Below are 26652 nucleotides of genomic sequence, written 5' to 3'. Positions count from 1 at the left end.
GCTCTTCGCTTGCTGCTTGCCAAGGCCTGTCCCTTTCTCCTTAAGGGATGTCACCTTTTCTTAGAAAAAAATGTGTTTTTGAGAGCTTCACTGTGGCTTGCCCTTTCCTTGTGTCATGTTGATATTTTAATTACAATGTTTCCTGACCTCCCAGGTTTTCTTGAAACAGTCATGTGCTGTGGCCTCGCTATACAATGAGCAACAGCATTGCTTCCCCAACCCATACAATGGCAGCAAAATGGATTAGATAGTGCTTTCCTATAGTTCCAGAGAAACATAAGCCAAGAAATTGCTACAATAATTGTTATCTCTTGTCCAGTGCAACTGTATATGGGAGATACACTTGAACAATGTGGTTGCATTTCACCCTTGAAGAAACCCCAAGAGCTAGGTATTCTTGTGGTTTTCAGTTTAGCACAGGGTTAAAGGCACATGCCCTGGTTCAGACCTGAACCCCTCTGCTGTGGACCATGTGGCAAATTACCTTTATGGCGCCCTGCCTCGGAAATACATCTGATACGTGGAGATACTATGGCTACTTACTAAGGTTTTGATAATTAAATGAGCTAATGTATATAAAGTAATTCAGTGCTTGGCACATACGGTATGCCCAGTAAATGTTAACTATTTTTATTCTAAATGAGTAAACAGAGTCAAAAAATGGTGAGGTGACAGCCAAACATTATATCTGGCAAAAATATAGTAAGGAGGCCGGGCGTGGTGGCTCAAGCCTGTAATCCCAGCACTTTGGGAGGCCGAGAGGGGTGGATCACAAGGTCAGATAGAGACCATCCTGGCTAACACGGTGAAACCCCGTCTCTACTAAAAAAATACAAAAAACTAGCCTGGCGTGGTGGTGGGTGCCTGTAGCCCCAGCTACTTGGGAGGCTGAGGCAGGAGAATGGCGTGAACCTGGGAGGCGGAGCTTGCAGTGAGCTGAGATCCGGCCACTGCACTCCAGCCTGGGCGACAGAGCGAGACTCCATCTCAAAAAAAAAAAAAAAAAAAGTAAGGAAAGGAACCCCAGCCTTAGCTACACATCCCCCACTCTTTTCTTATAGTGATTTAATTAGAACCCAGGTCTCTTGACTCTCACTCCTCTTTGCAATAGGACTTTCTTACCTCTTGGTCCAATGGCTGTGGCACTTTAGCTGGAGGCACATGTGAGTTGGGGGGTCCTAATGAAGCCTACTAGCCTGCTTACCTGTCATAACTATCAAGGGTACTCACAGAAAAAGGTAAAAGCAAAGACCTCAAAGGCGGAGGGAATAATTCACTTTTATATTCTCAGTTCTGGAAAAGCTCTAGAGTTTAAATTTAACAACAACAACGATGCTGATGACACAGTTCCCACTTTCCCAGCTGGCGTCATCCAGAACCCAGTTCTGATTAGAGGGCAGGAGTGACAGTCGTGGAGGCTGGAGGGGCCCAGAGCTGGAAATGGAACCATCATCCTGCTGCTTGCTGTCCTGAGCCTTCTGCTGAATGTCAGGTTTGTTTAAAACAGCAAGAGAGGACTTGACTGATTCGGATGCCCCTGCTCCCGTTTGGATGGTCTCCACAACAAAGGAACGGAATGGCAGTGGAGGAGACCAGTGTGGTTTAGAGATGCAAATCATCAGGCGTTATGGAGAAAGCAGACACCTTTCAATGGCAGGAGATATGGAAAAACCTAGTCATGTTGACCTCTTTTTCAGATGTATCTCAGATTCTGGAATTATAGCATAATAGGAATTGCTTCCAAATCCACAAAGCAATGGTTCCTATCCCTGCCTTGCAAAGGCTTAATGACTCTAGCAGCAGTAAGACTAGGAGCAAACAGTAAAATATCATCTCCTATCTCTCAGTTTTGTCTTGCACTGTATTACAAAGAGTATCATGGGCAAAGATTTAAAATGGGAAGAAATGCTAAGTATTCATTTTAAATATACATGGGCTCAGTGCTTGCCTCGCTCAGACCCTAAAAGGGGTTTATACAGAGTCTTAATATCTGATAATTGATGTATGGTTGAGTCATAGATGAATCCCCTCTCTCCCTTAGCCATAAAAATGCTACCCCACTTGAATCTGACTTCTGTAATAATATTCCTAACTAGAGAAAAAGTCAAACTTAGGCATCATCTGACTTAGGTTCATGTCCCAACTTCCGTGCTTACTCATTCTGTGACTTGTCCTTCAACCTCAGGAGAGCCATTGAACCCCTTGGAGCTATACTTTGCTTCTCTGTAAATTGGTCACAATAGTTCACCAATGCTATAGGCTTGTTTTGGTTGTCAAATCATGTGATATTATGTGTGTAATAAGTGAGAATCATCCTTCATATTTCTGTAGTGTTGTACAGTTTACAGCATGGCTTTTATGTGCCCTCTCTTCTTTGCGCCTGGTAGTAATCCTGGGAGGTTGATTCTTACAGCTAAGTCAACCGGGGCTCAAGGATATTAAGTGAGGAGTCTCTCATAACTAAGTAGTGGCATGGCCAGACCAGGAGTCCTCTGATTCCTGCTGCTGTCTTCTGCAGCCTACCCTCCTTCCACAAGTACTTATCAAGTGCCTTATGATGTGTCAGGTGCTGGGGACACAGTGGTGAACCTCAGCCCAACCAGCTGCATGTTATCTCTGGTCATGAAACTCAGCAGCTACCCCATCTCGAACAGCAAATAACACCTTTAATACATACTGTCATAGGCCGAGTGCAGTGGCTCATGCCTGTAATCCCAGCACTCTGGGAGACCAAGGTAGGTGGATCACTTGAAGTCAGGAGTCTGAGACCAGTCTGGTCAACATGGTGAAACTCGGTCTCTACTAAAAGTTTCAAAATTAGCTGGGCTTCATGGCACGTGCCTGTAGTTCCAGCTGCTTGGGAGACTGAGACAGGAGAATCACTTGAATCCAGGAGGTGGATGTTGCAGTGAGCTGAGATCTCGCCACTGCACTCCAGCTTGGGCAACAGGACGAGACTCCATATCAAAAAAAAAAAAAAAAAAAAAAGGCTACATAATAGGTTGCTGGAAGACAGGGGCCAGGTCTTTTCCTCTGGGCACATGGTAGGTACTTAATAAACACCAGGTAGACATTTCTCCAGGAAGCATTCCTTAGCTGTCTCCTCTCCTAACTTCCAAACGTCACAGAGAACCCTGGGCTTACCTCTGTGGCTGCAGTCACTGTGCTGATTCTCATGTCTGTTTACTTGTCTATTTCTTGGCTATCCTGTTAGCTGCACGGGGGAGCGACAGATCTGATTTGATTTGGTATTGCTAGTGTAAGACGTAGACCTTGGTGCTCAATATATGCTTGTGAAAAATCACTGAAGAAGTCATAAACGGGGGGCAGAAAATCAAAAGCATTAGGTCAAAAGATATCAGAGGATTCATGGAGCAGGGAAAAATGTCCTGTTTTCTTCCTTAAAATCTCAACTATGCTCCAGGAGGCACACGGGAACACACTCTGTACCACATGCAAATTTCTTGCTGGAGAGACAAGAAGAAGAGCTTAGTACCTGCAAGACTTGTTTATTCAGTATCAGGCTTCAGTTTGCCCACATCTGGACTTCATTAGTTCCTCCCCACCCCTCCATCTCCCTTTATCTGCAAGAGCCCTGCCAAGAAAACAAGGTTCCCCAACATTGCCTCCTCATTAAAGGCTAGTCGAATTTTCAACTCTGAAAAATGTGCAGTTGTGCTGGCCCAGTGGTGCGTTAGTGGGAGACCCAGTCCCCCAGTTTACAATCCTCTACATCTGTGCAATTACCAAGACCACCAACAGAGAGAGGCCACATTAATCCTTCAACTGTGTTGTCCCCTGATCAGATGGCTACGGAGTTCTTCCGAGACCTTCTTATCCCTGGGGGAACAGTGGGAGGGGGCATCTATTTGTGATTTAACGAACCCAGGCATGGAGATTGCACTAAATTTTCATTTGTTCCCTTTCTCCACCACCCGCACTCACTCTCATGTCCTGGAAGAAGTGAGAACAGCAGCAATTCTTCCTTAGTTAGGTACAGCTCTTAGGGATTCATGACTATTTGAAAAACTAATACAAAGGTGATGATATTCTCCATTTGAAGTGATAATGCTTAGGAGGCCGAGAAATACTTTCTGTGAGGGGCAGTGTGTGTTGGGGATGGGGTGGAGAATCAGATAACATTTATGAGCTATTTAATGGACCGGAAACTCATGTCTTATCTTAAATCCTCTTCAACAGCTGTGTGAGGTTGCTATTATTTACCGCATTTGACAAATGAGGGAGGACACTGAGGCTTATAAGGGTGAAGTGACTAGCCCGAGGTTACTCTGCTTAGTGAATGGGGGAACACGAATTAAAACCTAAGTCTGTTTGGCTTTCAAGCCTAAGTGCTTTAACAGATGCTAATGACGGCCCACTCTGGTCAGTGCTAAGTAGAGTGCTCTTTATTTAGTTAGCTATAAAAGCTTTTAGTTACTGGGCTTGGAGAGCTAAATGTATGGAGGAAGATAAAACATCTAGAACACTGGGCAGATGACTGCTTAAGATTGACAGTATGCATCAATGGTTTGTAGAGATGGTGATCACCTGTTGTGTGTAGGTAGGTACAGGGTGATACCTCCCTTATAACAAGCAGGCTTTGTGATAGGCACCTTGGCCTATAAGCTGATGTGTAAAATACAGATCTTGCCTTTGGATCTTACGGTTTAAAGGGAATTCAAGGCAAGTATAAGACTGACTATAGGATTAGACCCTCAAGGAAAGGAAAGAATTAGTCTGAAAATAAGAAGAGGAGAGTTGGGGCAGTGCATGGTGGTGGCTGCTAGGGAGGGGAAAGCTTCAAGGACAAAACGTGTCAAATGCTGCAGATTGTCTGAGGTCTAAATAAAGTGCTATGGAAGTTCAGATGAAGAACACTTAAGGCTAAGGCTTATGCCAAGACTTCATCGTCATCATCATCATTCACCGAGCCGTCGTCCTATATAATTTTCACCACAACCCTGCTTTTGATACTGTCATCATCTTCTTTTTTAGAGATGAGGAAACTGAGACATAAAGAGAGCTCAGTTGTACAAGACTTAAGTCAAAGAGCCAAACTCTATTCCAGGACACTGGTTGGCACTTGAGCTCTACTTTAAGGCATAAGTGGGATTTTCGTCAGAGAACCTGACCTGGGCAGAAGGCGTTGCTTCAGCAATGTTAGAGACTTCAAAACAATGAAGTGTTTTCAGGGAATGTAGAGCAGACCTGTTTGGCTGAATGAATGGAATATAAGGGAGTAGATAAGGTTACAGTAGAAAAAGAAGATTGTGGCAAGATTGTGAAGATCCTTGCATGTTGAGGAATTTTTACTCTGACTAATTGGCTAGAGGTTGATGAGAGTATTTTAAGTGAGCTTGGTCAATTTTCTAATCAAGGTAAGGATGAGGCCTGAACCACAGTGGTGGCCATGCAAGGGGAATAGAGAGAAAAAGATAGATGCAAGAGACCTTGCAAAAGCCAGATGGACAAAGGGATGAGAGAGAGGAAGGAGTCTAAGATTGCACATCTTTGTCACTCATATGCTTGGTGGCACCTTGAGCAGAAATAGAGGGAAGAGAAGTGAAGTTTGGGACAGGAGTGGGAATGGGTATGACTTTAGACTTGGTTAATTTGAAATGCTAATAACATCTCTAGTTGGGAAGAGTTAGCAGAAGACTGGAATTGGGCCAATTAGGGGAAAAGGGTAGGCTGAAACTAGAGAGAGAGAGAGATGGCCTTTTGAAGGTCATCTTCACAGAGCTAATAATTGAAGCTATTGAAGCAGCTGAGATCATAGCAGAACGCCAGGAACAAAGTCCTAGGGAAGACCCACATTTATTTAGAAGTAGTAACAAAAGCATGCTGGTGTGATATTAAGGAAGCCTAGGACATTCAAGGTAAAAAAAAGAGTAAGAGGTTTCAGTAGGCAATGCTGCAGAAAGAACAGCCAGGAGATTCTGGCCTGGACTGGCAGAGTTGGGCAGTCAGGAGGCCCATGACTCTGAGTCCCCGACTTTTGGGAAAATAATGATGCTTTATGCTTCAGACTGTCTTCTTCATGAGACTTATAGGCACAGGGCAGCCACTGCTAATTTCAACCATAAATAGCTTCTGTAGCCCCTCTCTGGCCTCTTTGCTGTCTTTATTCTAGATATTGGAGTTCTGACTTACCCATAAAACCCAGAAATTACACTGGTATCTTTGGACAGATCTCTGTCTTCATTACCTTTCCCAGACGTTGAGGCACTGGTCTCCTGAAAAAGGCTGAAGATGGTAACCAAGTGAGAGAAGAATCAGAGGATAAATTTCTAATCAACTATTTCTAGTTACTTAAGATGCCTCACTTTATTGCAGTAGATGGAGCAATCAGCTCCAGAGAAAATACAGCCATACATCTGTCTCCATCCTTAGAAACAGGACCCAGATACATTATATTTTTCCTTTCCTTTGGGACTGAGAACTAAAGTGAGAGATGTTATTCTCTCTTCATGATTCTCCATCATCAATGGTTTGTTGAATTAATCTTTTCTGGGCGAAAGAAGTTCATCAATTCATGTAACCGAGATGTAAAAGAACAACTTGACCCTCTGTGGCTACCAGGAACTTAGAGGTGCAGGTGCCTTTCAAGATGGCAGGCGCTTAGTGGGCGTTCTGTGAACATCTGTCTCTCTGGAGACATACATGTTACCACCTAGTAGGACTTCTAAGAGAAGGCCAACTCGGTGTCATTGGGATCAGCACAGGAATTAGAATGAAGAAGTTCCACCTTCAGTGATGGTCTTCCTGCTGTCTCATTTTTATCAAGAGTGATTCACTGCCCTCTCTGGCCTTCATCATACTCATTTATATAAGTGTTGGTAATAATTTAGTAATTCATATGGTGTTGTGAGAAGCAAACAGTATAGTGGATGTGAAAGTACTTTGTAAGCTGTAAAGTACTAAGCAAATATTAAAGCAGATCAGAGTATAGGAAAGTTTGTCCTTCAGACTCAGCAGTGGAAGATGAGTTCTCAGTCTCTGAAAGAGAGATTGTTAGGCTGCTGTGCAAAGATATTACTTTTCTTGCGATAGTTTATAAATACAGTGGAATGTTAAAAATAACACAAAACAGTAGAGTAGGGTTGTCCCTTCTGCTCTGGGTTTAGACTTTGCTTCTGTCTTGATCAGCTGAAAAAGACATACTGGATGAAATGATCAGAAGCAATGTCATCTGTACACACATTTTCTGGTCCTACCCTGGAGGGGTGGTAGTTCCAAACTCTTCAGTTAGGTATGGTATCGTCCAAGGAGCTCTTGGAAGAGATATTCTTTACAAAACATGTTTTTTATTTGTTTGTTTGTTTGTTGTCTTCTCCAATGGAGGGAATAAAAAAGTTAACTTTTGTAGGGCTCTCCTGCTAGGTGCCAGGTGATTGACATATCACCTTATCTAATTCCCTGGCAATCCTGCCGGGTAGATATTATTAACCTTACTTTATAGATGAGGACACCTAAGCCCGGAGAGGTAAAGTCACATGCCTAAGGTAATGGACAAGATTCAGACAGGTTTTTCTGGCTACAACGTTGTTGCTTCTTTCACCACCTCATGCGCTATCATTTCCCAAAAGTCTATCCTAATTTTTCTTCGTATTTCCTCTCCGTAACAGTTAAATATTTGTAAATATGTGGGCAGTTGAGGTCTTTTTCACCAGAGAAGACAGGAAGAGGAGCTGTCTTGCAGTTGGAGCCAACCTCTCTCCAAACTGCAGCCCTTCTCAGGCAAGGACTGATCCCTTTCTGTCCCCTTGTAGCTTAATTGCAATGCTTTCCCATTTTATTAGTTTCCAGATTCTGTGCCAAGTGCTTTAAAAGGCAGGTAGGGGAGAATTCTCTGCTTGCCTGGCAGCCTGCCATCAGCCTCAGAATCTGTTGCTTGCTGTTTCTGAAAGGGATCAACATTGAAGGCATTTTTCTCAGCAGTGAAATTTACATATCAGAACCTTGCTGACTGAGGCAGAAATGAGGGCTCTGGGGGCAGGAGTCTGGGAGTGGGGACTGAGTCTTCGTAGGGGGAGGGGGAGGGAAGAGCTTATTTTATTACCCAGGAATAAAAACATTGTGAGTAATGAATAAAGTCCGAAAGCAGTAAATCTGGGACTCCAGAGTTAGGTGTGTAACGTGTCGGAGAACAATTTAAGCCTTCGCCTCGTCTGTGGAGGTGAGGTATTCAGGCTGCCTTTCACAGCCCAAATTTCATTAAATAGACTTTTAAGGGTTAGGATTACAAGAAGCCAAGTCCGGCTGGTTCATAATGATGATTTATGGCTGTGTTGTCGACTCCCCGACCCTTCTATACAAGGGGATAGAGAAAATACATAATTTGTTGCTCATTCACTCTAAAATCTGTCAAGACTGCCCCAGAAGCCATGTGGTCCTGGAGTCATGTGTCTGCTAAATGGCTTCAGCCTGACCCTCTCCTTAAAAATCTGCAATTGCTCTCCTACAGTGGAAATTGGTTTTAATAACAAAATAGAAATAAGAAAATTATCTCAATGTAGCCTGCTGTGGGTCTTTGAGCTTAAGTCAGAATACCTGGGCTCTACTCTTAACTCTGTCACTTACTGGCCTCAAATCCTTCAGAAAAGTCACTGTCTCCCAGAGCCTTAGTATCTCCATCCGTAGAATGGAATATCTTCTTCACAGAGAAGATTAAATGAAACTACAGTACAAAATAAATGTAAGAGATGGCTGCTGTTAACATTTTTATTAAGAATTTGAGGTACTCCAAAATGTTCTTTTCATCTGCTTGTCTTCCCATGAGTGAAGGAAACATTTTACTTTGCGATTTACTATCTGAAGACTGACACTAAAAATGGAAGTTTTAGAGATGGGACATTAGAGCTGAAAAGAATCCCTGAATTGTAGTCAAACCCTGTCTTCCTGAAAGTGACTGGAGCACAAAGGTGACTCATCTGAGATTAATCAGTAAATTCATGCAAGAGATGCTAATTTGTAGTGGAAACTCACATGTTCTTTCTCAGCATCAAACAGGAAATTGTGTTGACTGATCCTCAGGCCACACCTGCTTAGAAACAGTTCCTTAATCTGTAGCAGTGGCTGGTTCAGAGAACCAGGGAGCAATCTGAGGTCAGGGATTTTGCCTGGGGCCTTGGTTCTGCTCCCTGCTTCTGGTGTCATCTCTGAGCAAGTAACTTTCCTCTGCTATTGCTTATTACCTGTGCTTGGTTGGCAGGCTAGTGGTGGATGGTGAACATAGCCCAGGAGAGTTGAGAATAAATGTCATTGCAGTTATGAAGTCATCAATCAGTCTAGCACCCTCATTTTACAAATGCAGAAACCAATTTATCCCAATTTCACTAAACAAGTAGGGACTTGAACCTTGGCTACTTGACTCCTAGTTCAGTGCTCTTCCTGCTGCATAAAAAATCTCGTATGATTTATAAGTAAGGAAGAATAAAAAAGAGTAAGAGAACACGATTGTGGTAATAAACATCTGGAACTTGTTTGCCTGTGAGGTTACATAGGGTAAATGTATAAACAGGTTCAAAAGGGGAATTAGATCATGAATGGTAGGAAAGAATGCTGGGCAGGGAGTCAGTGCACCTGGGTTTAATCTTTAGATGGGAGCTCATTTGGACCTAAGTTTCTTCTAAATATAATGGTCCCTTTCATTAATGACTTGCCATGCTTCTCGGAGTTTAATCTCTGCAACGTGTTATCAAAGCATTCTTGGTAATGTTGAGGGGATCCTTCCAATTTTGTAATAAGGCAACTTTGAGGACTACCGTCCTGCTCCCTTTCATTCATTTGTTCCTTCAACTGATAGTCTTTGAGCATCTATGCAGGGTCACATACTAGTTTTACTCTCTCAGGAAACGGCTATGCCAAGATGCTGGCTAAAGTGGCCTTTGACTATGTTCCTCTAATACAGAATTGTACTCAATATGATCTGGGAAAATGAAATGTAGCTCTTATATATAAAGCATTTATAAACACAGAGTCACTGTGTCAATGTTGGCAGTGATAGTAGCTGTTCTCGCTGCTGCACCTGTTTGTCCCTGGGCCCAGCTGGTGTTCCCTTCCTACATGGTCGTCCTTCCCCAGACTTTGGAGCCCTTGAGGATCTTGATCAGACCTCGTGCCTTGATGCTTTCCTCCACTGTAAAAGAATATTGGGAGCCTTTGCAAAGGAGTGTCCAGATATGCCAGACTATTGCTTCCCTTGTGGTTGTGCACATGCCCTCTTCCCTCTGAAAGGGCAAGTGTAGCTCATCATCCTGCCCTGGGAGGAAGTGTGAAGGGACTTTTGTGGTGAGTGATGAGTTGACCATCACTGTCTCTGGGCTGTGGTTACAAGCAGGAAGTGCCCATGGCTGGGCTGTGGAGTTAAGACAAAGGCAGCAGGGTGTGTGGTTGTACACATCATAGGCATTTACCTTATAGAACATCAGCTGTCCCCCATCCTTAATGTAAATGATGTCACTATATCTATCTTGAGCGTCAGGATTTCATGACACAAAGAATCTAAAAGCAATGTCTGGCATATAATAGGTAATCTGTAATTGGTGGATTGTTTTCAGTAGTGATAAATCTCTACGCATCATATCATAGATACAGTGTGAAAATCAAGAAGGATTTGAGAAGGGTCTTCAGGATCAGAGAAGACCACACAGGCTGACTGGAGGAAATTCACAAACACTGAAGGGCATCGTACTACAAGTTTCTTAGTTTTTAGACTGGTATTCTATTCATCACATTCTGCTTCTAAAAAGTAAAAGCGTCATTCTCTATGGTCTAGGTCATTTCCCATTCATGTTATCCTATTTGAACCAACAGCTGCAAAGGTGAGCAGCCTCCTTTTATGGAGCGGGAGGCCGAAGCTTGGAGGGCATAGATTATTGCTGAAGGATACCAGATTGGTGGTAGAGTCTGGATTCCCCAGGACTTAACCGTGGTATATCCACCTCTTCATACAGAAACTCTCACCATGGCCAATGTCAGCACGAGGCTGAGGCCCTTACTAGAGTCAGGTCATTGTCTGTGATCCTTTACCCCAAATCCCAGAATCCCGAGATTTGCTCAGACCCTGGGACATCATAGCTACCCTTAACCTTGTCCTTGATTCTTCATTTAGTATTTCTTTTCTATAGTTAAGTTCTTGTCTCTCCCTTAAAAAAAATATATATGTATATATAGAGATATACACACACACACATACATATATGCATATAAATATATTATAAATATATTTGTATATTTTTGTTGTTACAAAGGTATTACATGGTCATGTAGGGCTTAAAACACCCAACTCTATTAGCACTTCGATCTTTCCTTCTGTGCATATTTGTGTCTGTATATTTCATAACTAGAAAATTAGGACACTCCTTTGCAAATATTGAATATTCTCTTATGTTGTTAAATATCCTTTACAGCATCAATGTTAATGATGAATCTTGATACCACCTAATTCCCCTATTGGATTCCTTTTAGATCATCACGGGGGAATTCTACCGGATCTATTACCTGAAGAAGTCGCGGTCGACGATTCAGAACCCCTACGTGGCAGCACTCTATAAGCAAGTGGGCTGCTTCCTCTTTGGCTGTGCCATCAGCCAGTCTTTCACAGACATTGCCAAAGTGTCCATAGGGCGCCTGCGTCCTCACTTCTTGAGTGTCTGCAACCCTGATTTCAGCCAGATCAACTGCTCTGAAGGCTACATTCAGAACTACAGATGCAGAGGTGATGATAGCAAAGTCCAGGAAGCCAGGTGAGACACCACCTCCCCATGGCCAGAGCCTGGACCCCTTTGATACAGTGCAGTTCAGTGAGCACTTACTACCTGGTCCCTAGTTTAGATGAGTGAATAAGGCATAGTTCCTATTCTTGAGGAACTCATAGTCAGATGACTGAGACAGATATGTAAATCAATACTTCCAATATAGCATTGGTAAGTACATTCATTTATTCATTCTTTTGTTTATTCATGCATTCATGGGTGCCTGCTCTGTTCCAGGCGTGGGTCCAAAGCACTGTGAAGGATGCAAAAGTGAACAGGGCATAGTGCCTACTCTCAAGGTTACAGTCTGGTGAGGGAAGACAGACAGACAAGTGTGTATCAGGGATGTGAATACGGCTGTTTCATGGCCCTCTCTTGCTCTTACAGGAAGTCCTTCTTCTCTGGCCATGCCTCCTTCTCCATGTACACTATGCTGTATTTGGTGGTAAGTACCCACCCTTTGATCTGAGCAGTGCTCAGTTCCAGCTTCCATCCCTTCTGATATCATAGCCCTCAAAATAGTTAGGAGCATGACGTCACTGTGAAATCCTTGAAAAAGAGGTTAGCTAGAAAAGTTAGGTTTTCTGAGCTCTGCCACTGCCTTAGCAGAAGTTATTTTACTTTCCAGTTTTTCCCCCCGTTTTTCAAATAAAAGTCGTATTTGCCATAGCTGCTTGATAAGCATTGTGGACGCATTTTGAAATTTTTAAAGCGATAAAGACACTTGTATTAGGTTGGTGCAAGAGTAATTGAGGTTTTTGCCATTACAAAAACCCCTGGACTATATTACTTAAATGGCAAAAACCAATTACTCTTGCACCAACCTAAATATAACATTTTAGGGTACAAGCACTGTTTCTGAAAATCTGTTGCGGGAAAAGATTGCTAAGTAAGGCTCAGAGAATTAAAGTGAACTGCCAAAATGTACATAAACACCAGGACTGTTGCTAAAGCCCAAACCTTCTGATAAATTTTTTTGCAACGTTCACCATGTCAGTCCTCCGTATTCTACGGATGGAAGGGCTTTAAGGATTATCATTACCTAAGTATTTAGAATAATTTTGAGTTTTGCAAAATACTTCTGCTCCATGAGGACGCATGACTTCATAACAACACTGTGAAGTATAAAATCCATGCCCCATTTCTGAAATCCACAGATCAAGGCCCAGAGAGGATAAGCAGCATGTTTGAGTTCCTTCGACCAGTGGTGGAACGATGATTTGATTCTCATGTTGCTCTTCTCATGGCCATGTCGGCTCTGATTTCCTGGAGACGGTTGGGCAATGCAGGTGAAGTGCCCTGCTTGCCTCCAGCTGCCAGACAGATAGAGGGCTAGTCTGTTTTTCTTTGTCAGTTACATGTGGGTTTCCCTGCCTTTCCTCTCCCCTTGAATGAGGTCCGTGTGTGCCAAGGCACTTCCTGCTTTCAGCCGCTTTGATGGAATTCAGAGCGAGAAGGTGCTGAGAGGTCAGACATAGCTCAGAGGAGCACAAACTGTTTGAAAAAAGAACATTTTGATTTCTACTTATTTAAAAAGCATAATTAGGAATTGGGAAAAACAACAGAAAGTTTGTTTGATTTATTTATCTTTTTCCCCTAATCCTTTCCAAGTTTAGAGGCCTCTAAACTAAGCCAACTTTGGCTTCCCATTACCGAGGATGCAGAGCTGAAAGATGGGCCCCAACCTATGACAACATTAAACGTGGATGTTGTGTGTTCATGAATAACACTTCCCTCCATTCTTCATCTTTTTGTTTTTGTTTTGCTCTTAGAAAGGAACATTTAGCAAAGATATTTAGGTTCCTGCTCCCTGTGTATATTTTACCCAGGGCTGGAAACAATTTTAAAAATGTAATTTCGGTGTTTTATAAAAGTGCTTAGAGGAACTGGGTATGTGTTCACTTTTTTCATATCCCTTCATTTTATTCCGAAAGAAAAATACTGGATTGTTTTGAAGCCAGCACTGTGCACTGTGGCCTTCACAGCTGCACAACAGGTGAAGATGCTGACACGCTTTGGATGCCTTCTGTGTGCCAGGCACCATATCTGCTTACTCTGTGGCATTTGCTTTTCAGTGACCTGATGAGGTGTATCTTGATTATCCTATCCAATTTGAATCTAAGAAGTTTAGTAACAAAAATTCCACCGTCAGTAAGAGGCAGAAAAGGTACTTGCAGGCCAGACTCCAACATTGTTGTATGTTCTTTTCGTTGTACTGTGCTACAAAACCCACAAACAAACAAAAACCAGACCTCTTCAGGATGAACTTAAGGAATATTTCCTTTTAACCCTAACTTAAGTTTTGCCTGAAGGAGACCTGTCTCCTTTTGCTTTGATGGTTGAGATGTCCCCTCCCTCCCGTCCCCAACTCCGATTACCTCCTTACCAGCTAGAGATCTCTATGGGGATGATGGGTGAGACGTATATTTTGACTGAAGGTTTATTTGCCTCCCTCAAAGGGAGGAAAAAGTTGTAGTTCTTCCATATTGCTGGAAGGAAGGAAGAGAAAGAGGGAAGGAGGAGGAAACGAAGAGAGAGGGAAGGAGGAGAGCCTCCTTTGGCTGGGCACGGTGGCTTATACCAGTAATCTCAGCACTTTAAGAGGCCAAGGTGAGAGAATCCCTTGATGCCAGCAGTTTGAGACAAGTCTGGACAACATAGGGAGACCGTGTCTCTTTAAAAAAGTAAACGACAAGAAGAAGAAGGAGAGCCTCCTTAATCTATCCTGTTTTCAGCATAGTATTATATCCCCGACCTCCTACCCCACTGTGCACATACATTCTTCAGAACTCTTGTACAAACACACATTGAACACTCACAACTCACATATACAACACATATGTACACAGCTGTGTTTTTAGCTCTAAGGTTATCTTGCCCTAAAACAACCAGTGAAGATAAGGGCCAAAAGTAAGGATGGCACTCTTTGCCAGGGCATGTGCTTATGTGATATTACAGAGAAATCCCAGCTCTTCTAACATCTGATCTACAAAACTTTCTTTTTTGTTGTTGTTGTTTTCTTTTCTTTTCTTTTCTTTTCTTTTTTTTTTTTTTTTTTTGAGCCAAGGTCTCATTCTGTCACCCAGAATGGAGCACAGTGGCACCGTCTTGGCTCACTGCAACCTCTGACTCCTGGACTCAGGTGATCCTTCCACCTCAGCCACCTGAGTAGCTGGGACCACAGGCGCATGCCACCACACCCAGCTAATTTTTGTATTTTTTTTGTAGAGATGAGGCTTTGCCATGCTGGCTGGGCTGGTTTTGAACTCCTGGGCTCAAGCGATTCAACCACCTTGGCTTCCCAAAGCGCTGGGACTACAGATGTGAGCCTCCATGCTCAGTCGATTTGCAAAACTTTCTTTTCTTTTTTGCCTTTTTTTTTTTTTTTTCAGATGGAGTCTCGTTTGTTGCCTAGGCTAGAGTACAGTGGTGTGATCTCGGCTCGCTGCAACCTCCGCCTCCCAGATTCAAGCAATTCTCCTGCCTTAGACTCCCAAGTAGCTGGGATTACAGGTGCGTGGCACCACACCCAGCAGATTTTTGTATTTTTAATAGAGACAGGGTTTCACCATATTGGCCAGGCTGGTCTTGAACTCCTGACCTCAGGTGATCCACCCACCTTGGCCTCCCAAAGTATTGGGATTACAGGCTTGAGCCACTAGACTTGGCTGATTTGCAAAACTTTCTTAAGAAAGTTGACGCCATTTAGGCCCCGCAGAGGAGGTGGGAAACTCTGCTGTCAGTCCGAGAAGCCCTTAGACCCTCCCTCAGGGCTTTTATGTTGGGCTTCAGGAAGTGCTGGAGTTGGGCAAATAGACTGGCCTCCCCGGTGCACCCTGTGCTGTTTTTTTGTTCATGCAGCCTGTGATTCATAGCTTCCCTGGGGTGCTGGGGAGAATCACATTTGAGTCAGCCAAGTTCAGCATTGACAGCTTTTGTCTTTAGAATCAAGCAGATGTGGAATCAAATCTGGCTGTATCCATGACTAACTCTGAAGCCATGAGTCGGTTACATAGCTTTAGAGCCTCAGCATACTCATCTGTAAAGTGGAAGTGATCTTGTCTATTTTGCAGAGTTGTTGCCACTTTTCCTCTCTGGACCCCACTTTCCCCGTCTGTCAGATGAAAGAGTGGGATGAGATGGCCTGTCTGTTTATCTCTCAATCACTATGGCTCTATTTGAAAAAAGTTTGAACTGTTCTAAGTGCTAAAAAGGAAGATGGGGAGCCATCAAGACAAACTTATGCCTACATTACCATCGAGTTCAGAGAATAGCAGACTGGAAGCACCAGCCAGCTCCACTCCAGGCCTTTCAGCAGCAGCCACTTCTGGAGCCTTCATAACTTTAAGAGCACTTCATGTTAGGTCAATGAATAAATTTTGCCAAATGATGAGCTTGGAAAAACCATGCCCCAAACACCAAATTATCTCTGCACACAGAAGCTTAAGGGTGAGGTTAAGGCTTGTTAGAGATTAATGCAAGTTCTAATTAAAAAAAAAACACACACACACACACACACACAAACCCACAGCATATATAAACATAAAGTATGCTTTATACCTCTGAGCCCTGGCTTGAACCCCAGAGGACCACATCTGGATTGACCCTGCACCTCCATGGTTGGAGATTGAGGATGACATACTATCTGGATAAAATGTCAACACCAGGGCAGACACCAATTCATGCAGCACACCTGGTGTCTGCTCTGTTGTGCTGGGTCCTGCCCTTAAGGAACTCACCTGTGCATCCAACATTCAGCATTTGGTACATGCTTAGTGAGGGACTGTGATGCACCTAGCACCAGGCTAGGAGTGGGAATGGGGAGATGGTTACCGCCCTTGTATAATTTAGTCTAAAGAAACAGTACACAATGATAATAGTCTGATACATTGTCCCTCGGGGCAAGGGGATGCGTAGGTTATATTATGGACTCTCAGAATTGTGACCCCTAGGCTAACCTGGAGCAGAGAGTGGCAGTAGAGGTAGTTAGTTACATGAAGATAGAGGAGACTGGAAGAACTACGTGTGTGAAGGTGAACAGGAGGAGGTGATTTGGAGAACTGCAGGTATTCAGTTCAGTACAGCTTGGATGGCTGCTAGGAACCAGGGAATGGAGGGCACGCTTGGGAGTGGAAAATACCTTTGGGATCAGTCCCAGCTCCTCATTTTGCAGGTGCATTAGGCAGCCACTTTGTGTCAAGGCCTTTCCTTAGCTGCTGTTCTCCCCGCACCCCACCTTGAAATCTGCACCTTGCCCCCTCCCCTTCTTTAGAAGCCTTTCCTGACTATCCTGTTTAAAATGACAACCCCCTCCTCTGATACTGTTCTCCCCATGCCCCTTTGCAGCCTTACTTCTCACCATCTGACATACTACATTTTTACTTGCTTGTTTGTTTCTTCCAACTAAATTATAAATTCTGGCTGGATGCAGTGGTTCATGACTATAATCCCAGCACTTTAGGAGGCCAAGGCAGGAGAATTGCTTGAGCCCAGGAGTTCAGGATCAGCCTGGGCAACAGAGTGAGACCCTGTCTATATATGTAAAAAAAAAATATTAAAAAAGATTGTAAATTCCCCGGGGGAGAGATTTTTTGGTCTCTTGATTCACTGCTATATCCTACTTCCCAGAACAATGCCTGATACCTAGTAAGTGTGCAGTAAATATTTGATGAATGAATGAATTTCAGATCTCCTGACACTCTCGGGCCGTACTCCTTTCCATTCCAATCAGAACTTTTTTTGTCTCCTCGTCACGGACTTGATAGATTGCTAAGGGCCTGTGTCATGTGGGCAAGGTCTTTGCTGCCTCTTTGCTGAGCTCTTTCCCTATTGACCCTTTACTGTGCTGTCCCATGAGAACAGGGTTTGTTGGGTGCCAAGGAAACAGGGAAGTGGCTGTGCTCTGACAGCCCTTTCTCTGGGCTGTGCTTGTTAGTCATTGAGGTTTTGTTCAGCATGTTCGGCGCCCTGGAGCCTGGGGTCTGGTATGCCCATGAGGTGTACCCACAAATCCTGGGAGTGGCTATAGAAACTCCTTGGGGTAGCAAGATTGTTGTTTCCAAAGGGAATAAATCTCTACCAGATGTTTTTCCTCTTTTTTCTCCCTATATCATTCACTCGCCCCACCACACATCCGTCTGTTTCTGAGTACCTATTCTGTGACAGACCTGTGTGAGTGCCTGGGGACACCAAAAGAGCTCATAATTTTGTGTGGAAAGCCAGAGCAGTAAATAATGGCCAAACAACTGGATGCATTCTCTGCTTAGGGGTGGACTGGGGGGATGGAAGTGGCTCTCACCTCTGCTATAAGGTATAATGAGTCAGCTCTTAGACTCCCTTCTGCTTCAGATCAGGTCAGAGATTATTCCACTGTTAACTCTTACAAAAGCTGTACATTTGTGTTTCAAATGTGGGGGTTGATGGAAGTGTGTGCAGGTGAATTAGAGGAGTCTGAAGTTCCAAATGTCCCCTGGAGGTTGTTCTTCGGTGTAATGCCCTCAAACTGCCTCTTTTCTCCACAGACAGAGACCCAGTGTAAAAAGACTAAGGCTTTATGTGAAGCAGTAATTTCCTAAGGAGGCCAGGCAGTTCTGTGCTTAGAGCACAGACTCAGAAAGAGGCAGATATACTTAATGAACATCACGTCTCTTGGTTACCTTGAGCAAGTACCGTGGCCTCTTTTAGTTTGATTTCTTCAGCTGTAGAATGGGCACAGTGGTATCCACCTAATAGGATTATTGTGACAATTGCGGGTAATGTAATTTAAAGCACCTGGCCCAGGCGCTACACCAGTGCTCAGCAAAATGGTAGTTTTCTTTCCTCCCTCTGATAGTGATGGAAGACAAGATTTGATTTTCTTCTAAAGGAAAAGTCAATCAAAAATTCTTTTGTCTTGAAAGTAGTTAAAGAACATTCCAGAGAGAAATTCTAGTTCTACACTATGTTTGCAAGCTACCCACCAGACACATGAACCAGAGCCCAGTGAGAGCCATAGAGGAGATTAGAGAAGGGAGAAAGTTTCTCACTGGGTGTCAGTGGTCTGGCCTGGCTTCCAGGAAGAGGGTAGGCAGGGACCTAAGGAAGGACAAAAGCGTCCTTTTCACTCTTAGCAGAGCTGTCCCAAGAGCAATGGAAATGAAGTGAGAGGACAGTACAGACCTGTTCCACCAGTATGCAAATCATGTAATGAAACACAAATGACTTAGCAAGAACGAGAGTGTGACTCACCCACTCATCTGACTCTGCTGGTTCAGACCAGAGGAACAGCCTCAAGTTCAGTCGGACGCTTTCTAAGGAGGTTTTGTTGGAATTCCACAAGACCCCAGTTCTGAAGCTAGGACAGGGAAGGAGATGAGAACTCCACTGATAAAGTGAGTTCTACATGCCAGGGACTTACATACATCATTTCGGGGTATGGGAAACAGACATACACCTTTCTTTTTCTGATATCCACAATCAGCAGTTTTTTTTTTTAAGCAACTGAAAGCGAAATCTTAATACAAGAAAAGGTCTTTAAGATTATATGCTGTTCTAGTGAAGGGACTTTTTTACATCTGTGTCTTTCACAGAGTCTTGAATAGATGCTTCTAACATTTTAAAAAATAAACTAATCTTCTTATGCTATATATGAGAAAACAGAAATTCATAGAAGCAGAGTGACTTCTCCAGGGCCATACAGCTTGTATGTAGCAGAGAAAAGGTTCCAATCTAGTTGCTCTGGCTGCAAATTACTTTCTGCTGTGTCATAGTGGTGCTTGGGAAGTAGTTTGAGAGGGCTGATTCTCTAGCCCAGAGGCCATGCAGATGGGGAAGTGAATGCAGATAAACCACAATGTCAGCAGTAGACTAGAAGAGGCCAAGATGATTTAGGCTTTCGGGTTTTATCCAGCTCTGCTTACCCTTTCAGGGCACCTAGGACTTTACTAAAGCCCCTGTGGGTATTCTGATCTGGGAAAGTGTGTTTTGGTCCAGAATAGGGGGATGGCATCATCTATCAGAAGGGTTTGACTTCCTTTCTTGAATAAGTTGTACCTGCCTCCTGTGGAGAGGGAATAATTGGAGCCTCCAGAGTTACTTGTCCCCAGCCTCCAGAATGTACTCCCTGATCCCAGTGAGGCCCAAATCTCCGGCCTGGAGTGGCTTGTGTGAACTGGGCTCTACACTGGCAAAATCCAATCCATTTAGCAGCAGTGAAATTGATGTGAGATGGAGAACGTCATTGTATCCTTTCATCAATCTCAAAGCCTGCTGCTACCAGCTTACTTCTCATATCAGATGTAGCCACTGGATGGAAAGTCATTGTGCAATCTTGTTCTCAACTCTTCTTTAAGTTTCACCAAAACTTACTTGTTTTGGTGAAAATTGCCACAGTCATTGAGTAAATGTCATTCACCAGGGCAAAAAGGTAACCTGGATTTCTGAAAAGTATCCTAAGTGCCCATCCTGTGTCAGACAGCTTCCTTTCCATATTGTCTCCTTTGATACTGGCAAACCAGAGAAGGAGATACTGTTCTACCTATTTTACAGATAAGGAGACTGAGGCTTATAGAAGTAAACTGACCACCCACTTAGTAAGTGATAGAGCCAGGACTGGAGTCAGGGCTATTATACCCCAAAATGCACTTTACTAATGTACCTCTTTCCCCAAAATCCCCAGCCGCAGACACTAGGATCAGTGCTGACCTTGAAGCATTCCTCCATAAATGTGTTAGTTACTGGTGGATGTGAGGGAACAAGGTCCCATCTGCTTACTGTGATTCCGTGTCTGACTGACTGCTTCCCAAAGGCATTCTTTCCCCCTGGCTCCCTACTCCTTTCTCATTCATAAGCATTCCCTTCCTTTCTGGAGCTATTCTGATGACTGGTCTCTTCCTCTCTTCTCAAATTCTTCCAGTGTATTTATTTTTTTCTTGTATTGCGCTCCAACCTTAAGTATCTGAATCAGTGGAAGGGGAGATGTGGGCCATGTCCGGTTGGGAAACACGCCCTTCCTCTGCCCCACCCTCGGTTTCCAAGGCCTGTGACCTAAGCCTGTGTGCAGGGGCAGGGGGAATGGTCGGAGGACTCGTAACAAGCATGTTCCGAGGACCTACCGAGTTTTCAGCAAGGGAAGTTAGAAAGTCTTGCCGCTCCAAATTAAGAAATGTGTTTAAAGAATAAAATCACCTATTTATTGAGTAGTATTTCATGCCATCCTCTTGATCTACGTTATCAACCAAACTGGACCACAGCCTCTAAGACAGTGGTTGCTACACTTATTTTATATGTGAGAAAACGGAGCCTCAGGGACGTTTTCCTGATTAAAATCTGTGCTCTGTACCCCACCCTTGTCCACTGCCTTCACCCTTGTCCACTGTCCACCCCACCCTTGTCCATTGTCCATCACCCTTGTCCTGATTAAAATCTGTGCTATGTACCCCACCCTTGTCCACTACCAAGAATAGCTGAGGGAAGTCCAAACATACTGAGTACACTGCAAGTGGATGATTCCTTGTTCCTTGAAGTTGCTATTGTCCTGAAGACTTGTGTTGAGTTGGAGCTATACTAACACCCTCTTCATCCCCATTTCCAAAAGGAAGCGTCTTTTCATCCACTGGTAGGTCATTAAGGGAGTAGTCTTTGGCCTATAGCTCCAATTCACTGACTTTGGTATTGCCTATAGTGACCCAGTCTTGCCTAGTTTAGTATTGCCTGTAGTGACCTAGCCTTGCCTAGAGCTCTTGAAAAGCACTGAGAGTGTGGTGCTCAGTATTTTGCATGAAATCACTTAATTTTTCACCATTGCTTACAATAATATTTTCCAATTGTGATTCAAATAGGTAGGTGTTCTCTGAGAATAGTGATGAAAGGTCAAATTAGTATTCTTTCCTGCAGGACTTCTCAGAGCCTTTAGTAATCTTATAAGCATGACAAGTGACAAAAATAAGGATTTAGTATAGATCATTCGCCTACCGTTTTTGAAGAAGCCCTTAATATTCAGTGGAATACGGTTTGGGAAAGACCGGCCTGCAAGATAAGGTCTGGGTTGCTTAGTTTGACACTGAAAGCCCTTCATGAACTAGGCCCTCCTTGTCCCTGCAGCCCTATTTCTCATCACTGCTCACCCCACTTCCCCAACACCCTCTTCTCCAGCTATACTGAACTATTTGAAGTTTTGGGGAACTTCTATGGCAGGCCTCTGAGCCACCCTCTGCCTGGAATATATATCCCCCATTCCTGCTCCCTTAAACCCAGCAAATACTCATTCACCTTTAGGATTCAGGTCAAGTATCCCTTCCAAATAGTAATTGATCCTGGCCTCTAACTTCTTTCATAGCTCCTATAAAACACATTAGTACACTTATTTATTTTCTTGTATCCCTCAACTGTCTGCTCTATACGTCAGGATTTATACCTCCTCATTTTTCTTTGTCTTTAGCACTTTTCTTAGTGCCTAGCTTCTTTCTTTTTTAAAAATTTAATTTAAATTATTATTATTATTATTTTGCCTACTGCTACAGATTTGGTCTTTTAGGTTATCTTTAGAATAATTTTTTCTCCAGATCTTTTTAGGATGTCCATGGCAATCTAATAGTATTTACATATCAACTTCTGAATTTAAAAGTTGAGTGTTCTAAGTAAAATTCTCACTCTCTGTCTCTTCAAATTGTCCTTTACCTCCTTTATTCCATAAAGGCTCTGTGCAATCTTCTTCTACACTTTTAACTGGTTATTATTTATATATGAGAAAACCATTGTTTTTATCCCTTGCTTAGCAGGCAACAGCCTCAGTGCGATCTTTTGTCAGTATTCTTATTTTTTCCTCTTAAGTTTTTCCAATAATACATTTATATAATTTCAAAATGATTATAAAGTTGTCTGCTCTCTTCCTTGTCTGTTTATTTGAAATCGTTTTCCATATAGTTGAGGATTCAGTCCTAGAAACTTATGGCTAAGAATGATTCTGGGATCTTCCACTCTTCTGTCTCGTCAAGACTGACCACTTGCTTGCTCTTTTCTTGCCACCGAAGGAAGGTGTCCATTTGTCCCAGGAAGGACAAACTCATGTCTTCAGCACTGCCGCAGGTCTATCTTTAGGCCATCAGCCTCCTCCCCTCCGCTCTCTTCCCTTCTCCTGCCTCTCCAAACGCTTTGATTTGTAGTTGGAAGTTCCTCTTGTCCACTTGCCTCTTCCCCCTCATTTCCCAAGTTCCCACAGGAACCTGGGAATAGGTTGTGCCCAGAGGTTAGAACGGAAACTGCAGCAAGATAACTCTGAGGGGACAATGCCCAGTTGACGTCATTTCAACTACTTTGCTTCAGCTAGAGGTGTTTTTTTTTTAATCTTCCATTTTTCTTCAGGTTACTCTTCTACTCCACCCTGTCTAGTGTCTGTCAACTTGTATTTGAAAGTTCCCTGGCATTGTCTTGTTGGTTTATTGTTTCCTTATATTCTCATTCAATATCCATAGTTCCAAGTGGTGACTTAGAAATGTGTCCTTGGTAGAGCTGCTTTCTTCTGAAGCAGAAGCATCTCATTGGGGATGTAATAACTTCCTCTTATCATTGCATATTTAATTTCCATGCTGAGACCAGGTAGTATAGCGATTATATAGCCATAATCCCCAGGGAAATACACAAATGTGTTAAGTAAGTTGTCATCAATTGTAAAAAAAAAAAAAAAAAAAAAAACCTTTGCAAGCCCTGGTTACTGCTCGTTAATTATTAGTTTCACTCAAGAGGAAGATAAAGGGAAACTATCATTTATTAAGTTCCTACTATGTGGCAGTATGCTAAGGTCATTTACACATATTATTTTGCTCAGCTTTCCCTAGTTTGTCTCCCTAGATAAACTATTTGTCCTATTTTCTAGTGTGAAAACTAAGGCTCAGCATTTATTTATTTATTTATTTATTTATTTATTTATTTGAGAGAGTCTCGCTCTGTTGCCCAGACTGAAGTGCAGTGGTGCGATCTCAGCTCACTGCAACCTCCGCCTCCTGGGTTCAAGTGATTCTCCTGCCTCAGCCTCCTGAGTAGCTGCGACTATAGGCACACGCCACCACACTTGAATAATTTTTGTATTTTCAGTACAGATGAGATTTCACTATGTTGGCCGGACTGCTCTCAAAGTCCTGACCTCAGGTGATCCGCCCACCTCAGCCCCGCAAAGTGCTGGGATTACAGGTGTGAGCCACTGCGCCTAGCCAGGCTCATCATTTAAATAACTGGCTTGAGGTCATCTTCAAATTGCTCTATCTACAACATGCCACCCAAGGTCTAGATAGTCCCAGTTCGTAGAAATGTAGTGTGTGTCACCTGGGGTTATAGTGCATGTGAGTGGGGAGTCACGTAATGTCTGTTCTCTTTGTCTCCTTTCTCCAGCTATACCTGCAGGCCCGCTTCACTTGGCGAGGAGCCCGCCTGCTCCGGCCCCTCCTGCAGTTCACCTTGATCATGATGGCCTTCTACACGGGACTGTCCCGCGTGTCAGACCACAAGCACCATCCCAGTGATGTGCTGGCAGGATTTGCTCAAGGAGCCCTGGTGGCTTGCTGCATAGTAAGTAGCATTTTGTCCTCAGTATGCAAGGGGAGCCCTGGACTGTTGCTTGTTAAATGTTTCCAGCTCAATGACTAAAGCTAGAGAGCCCTCGTTCCTGTTCCCTGCTTGGGGTCACCTGGCCTTAGGCCTTAGGACTCCTTCAGTAAAATGAGAATAATTCCTGCTTCTTCCCAGCCTGCGAGTTTTGATCCGATAGGGTCTGTAAATCTTCTCTGTAAATACAGAGGGTTTGGACTCATAGAATGGAACTGGAAGAGAGCTGAGATATTATCCAACTTGCTCATGTTATAGATGAGGAAATTTAGGGAAGAAACTTACCCAAGGTCATGTGTCAGCAGGTCATGCTTAGTGTCATGCTAAGTCTGTTGACCTAGTGGTAGCAAGATGTAAGTCTCCTGACTCGAGTGCTCACATGCTGTTTTGGTGGACACTGAGTATGCAATGGGACTTCTCGGCTTCTTGGAAAATGCCTCCTCTTCCCTCTGTGACCTTGGGAGTGACTCAGACAGATGCTAAACTCAGTGTTCATTGGAGAAGAGGAGGTTTTCTAAAGGCTGAGCCCTCCCTCAGGCTGACGGCCTTGTACATCGAGTCACAGACTTCCTAGGGATAACTTGGGATGGACCACATACTGATTTGCCCCAAATGAAATACTTCATCTCTGACTCCCGGTGAAGGTGGGAGAAGGCATTGCACTTCTCTGAACCTCCATCTGTAGACGCTGCTTTTCCTGCCTGCTAAGAGTTTTGAGGGGCTTGTTCAGCAAACATGACTGAGCACCTACTTTGATATTGTGACTTCCTGGGCCCTGCTGAGGGGAGGTCACCCCAGCCCAGCAGGAATCCCAGAATACAATAATGGCTGGATATTTAAGCACCACACATGTAGGTTGTATTGTTGTTAGTATTATCCTTGCTCATTCACAGTAAGAATTATGAACAATAGAGAGATCTCAACCAGCTTCTTATCCTTTCGTGGTTTGTGAGCCTGGCTGCAGGCTCATGTCTCTCTGCAGCCTCTCCCCAGCTCCTCTGTAACAGCACTAAACACTCTGGATTGAAATTGTGATGGGTGTCTTCCTTTAGGCTGTGAGTTCTTGGGGGCAGGGACCATTTGTAACATATATGTTACTCTCCCTGTCTTATCAAGGCCTCTCAGGGATTCTAGCTCAGACTAAGCAAATGTGTGCTTAACAAGCAAAAAGCCGGAATCAACGAGTGGATCTAACCTTTTTTGAGAACACTGTAGGGAGTATTCTCTTGAAGGTATAGGGATGAATAAGGCTCAGCCCTCCCAAGGAAATCCCATTCTTGCTCCTCTCACAGGCCAAGCACAGGAGCTCGGTGCCATGGGGGCCTGTCATAGTGACATGTGCAGGGGGCTTCAGCAGGCAAGGAAGCACCTGAATCCATTGCACGGGTCAAGAAGAGGGAGAAGGAGTTGCAGCAATCAGAGTGGGCGCCACGAAGAACGCAGTGTGTGAACTGCCTGCAGCCTTTGACATGGGAATCCCAGCCTACGGGACTGGCTGTTTTAATGGCTTTCTCCCTTGCTTTATTTTTCTTTTTTCTTTGTAAAAGTAAAGGCCAAAAGGGAGAGAAACTGGGGGAGCAAACCGTTAATGAGAGCAGCTGTCACTGACCCGCTTGTTCTCTGGTGCCTGGCCCTTTAATGTGAGGTGACAGTGGGGGATGGGCATTTGCACTGAAGGGTAACCCTTTACTGACTGTGCCCTCCTGAGCTTTGCTCTCAGCAGGAGGACAGCCTGCGGGGGCCTGCTGTTGTGGTTCCTTCTTGGCGCCACTGCCCTAATTGGACTCCTCTGCACCCCCAATTAAAAAAATTAAAAGGTTGGGGGATCCTTACTAGCCTTCCTCTCTTTTATATCCTAAAACATGGGCCATAAGCAATTAGACAGAGTGTTCGGGAGGACTATGGCTTATTTTCAAGAAGTGAAATGAGGGTTCTGACTTATGCTGTTTGGCTCTTGCTGACTGTAGCACAGTATAGGAATTTGATCCTAGCGTTTACAAAGACCTACTCTCTGCTGGTGCCATTCTGATACTTTACACATTGTCTTCTTTTTTTTTTTTTTTTTTTGAGTCTCGCTCTGTCACCCAGGCTGGAGTGCAATGGCGCGATCTCGGCTCACTGCAAACTCTGCCTCCCACGTTGAAGTGATTCTTCCGCCTCAGCCTCCCGAGTAGCTGGGATTACAGGCACCCACCATCATGCCCGGCTAATTTTTTTTTTTTTGTAGAGACGGGGTTTCACCGTATTGGCCAGGCTGGTCTTGAACTCGTCCTCGTGATCCGCCCACCTCAGCCCCGCAAAGTGCTGGGATTACAGG

The 26652-nt window shown here is 43.8% G+C and overlaps 1 protein-coding gene across 2 annotated transcripts in view; it reads left to right on the top strand.

The window, feature by feature from the left end:
* Nucleotides 1–26652, top strand: part of PPAP2B (phosphatidic acid phosphatase type 2B) — a 151833-nt gene that overhangs the window by 110231 nt on the left and 14950 nt on the right. For both annotated transcript variants that reach the window (XM_011973843.1, XM_011973842.1), the window contains 3 exons: nucleotides 11473–11750; nucleotides 12147–12204; nucleotides 24123–24299. In XM_011973843.1, coding sequence (XP_011829233.1) covers nucleotides 11473–11750; nucleotides 12147–12204; nucleotides 24123–24299 — 513 coding nt within the window. The remainder of the gene's footprint in view (nucleotides 1–11472; nucleotides 11751–12146; nucleotides 12205–24122; nucleotides 24300–26652) is intronic.

Source organism: Mandrillus leucophaeus, unplaced genomic scaffold (genome assembly GCF_000951045.1).
Source record: "Mandrillus leucophaeus isolate KB7577 unplaced genomic scaffold, Mleu.le_1.0 Scaffold14, whole genome shotgun sequence".
Classification (NCBI taxonomy): Eukaryota; Metazoa; Chordata; class Mammalia; order Primates; family Cercopithecidae; genus Mandrillus; species Mandrillus leucophaeus.
This window is presented reverse-complemented; position numbering and strand designations above follow the sequence as displayed.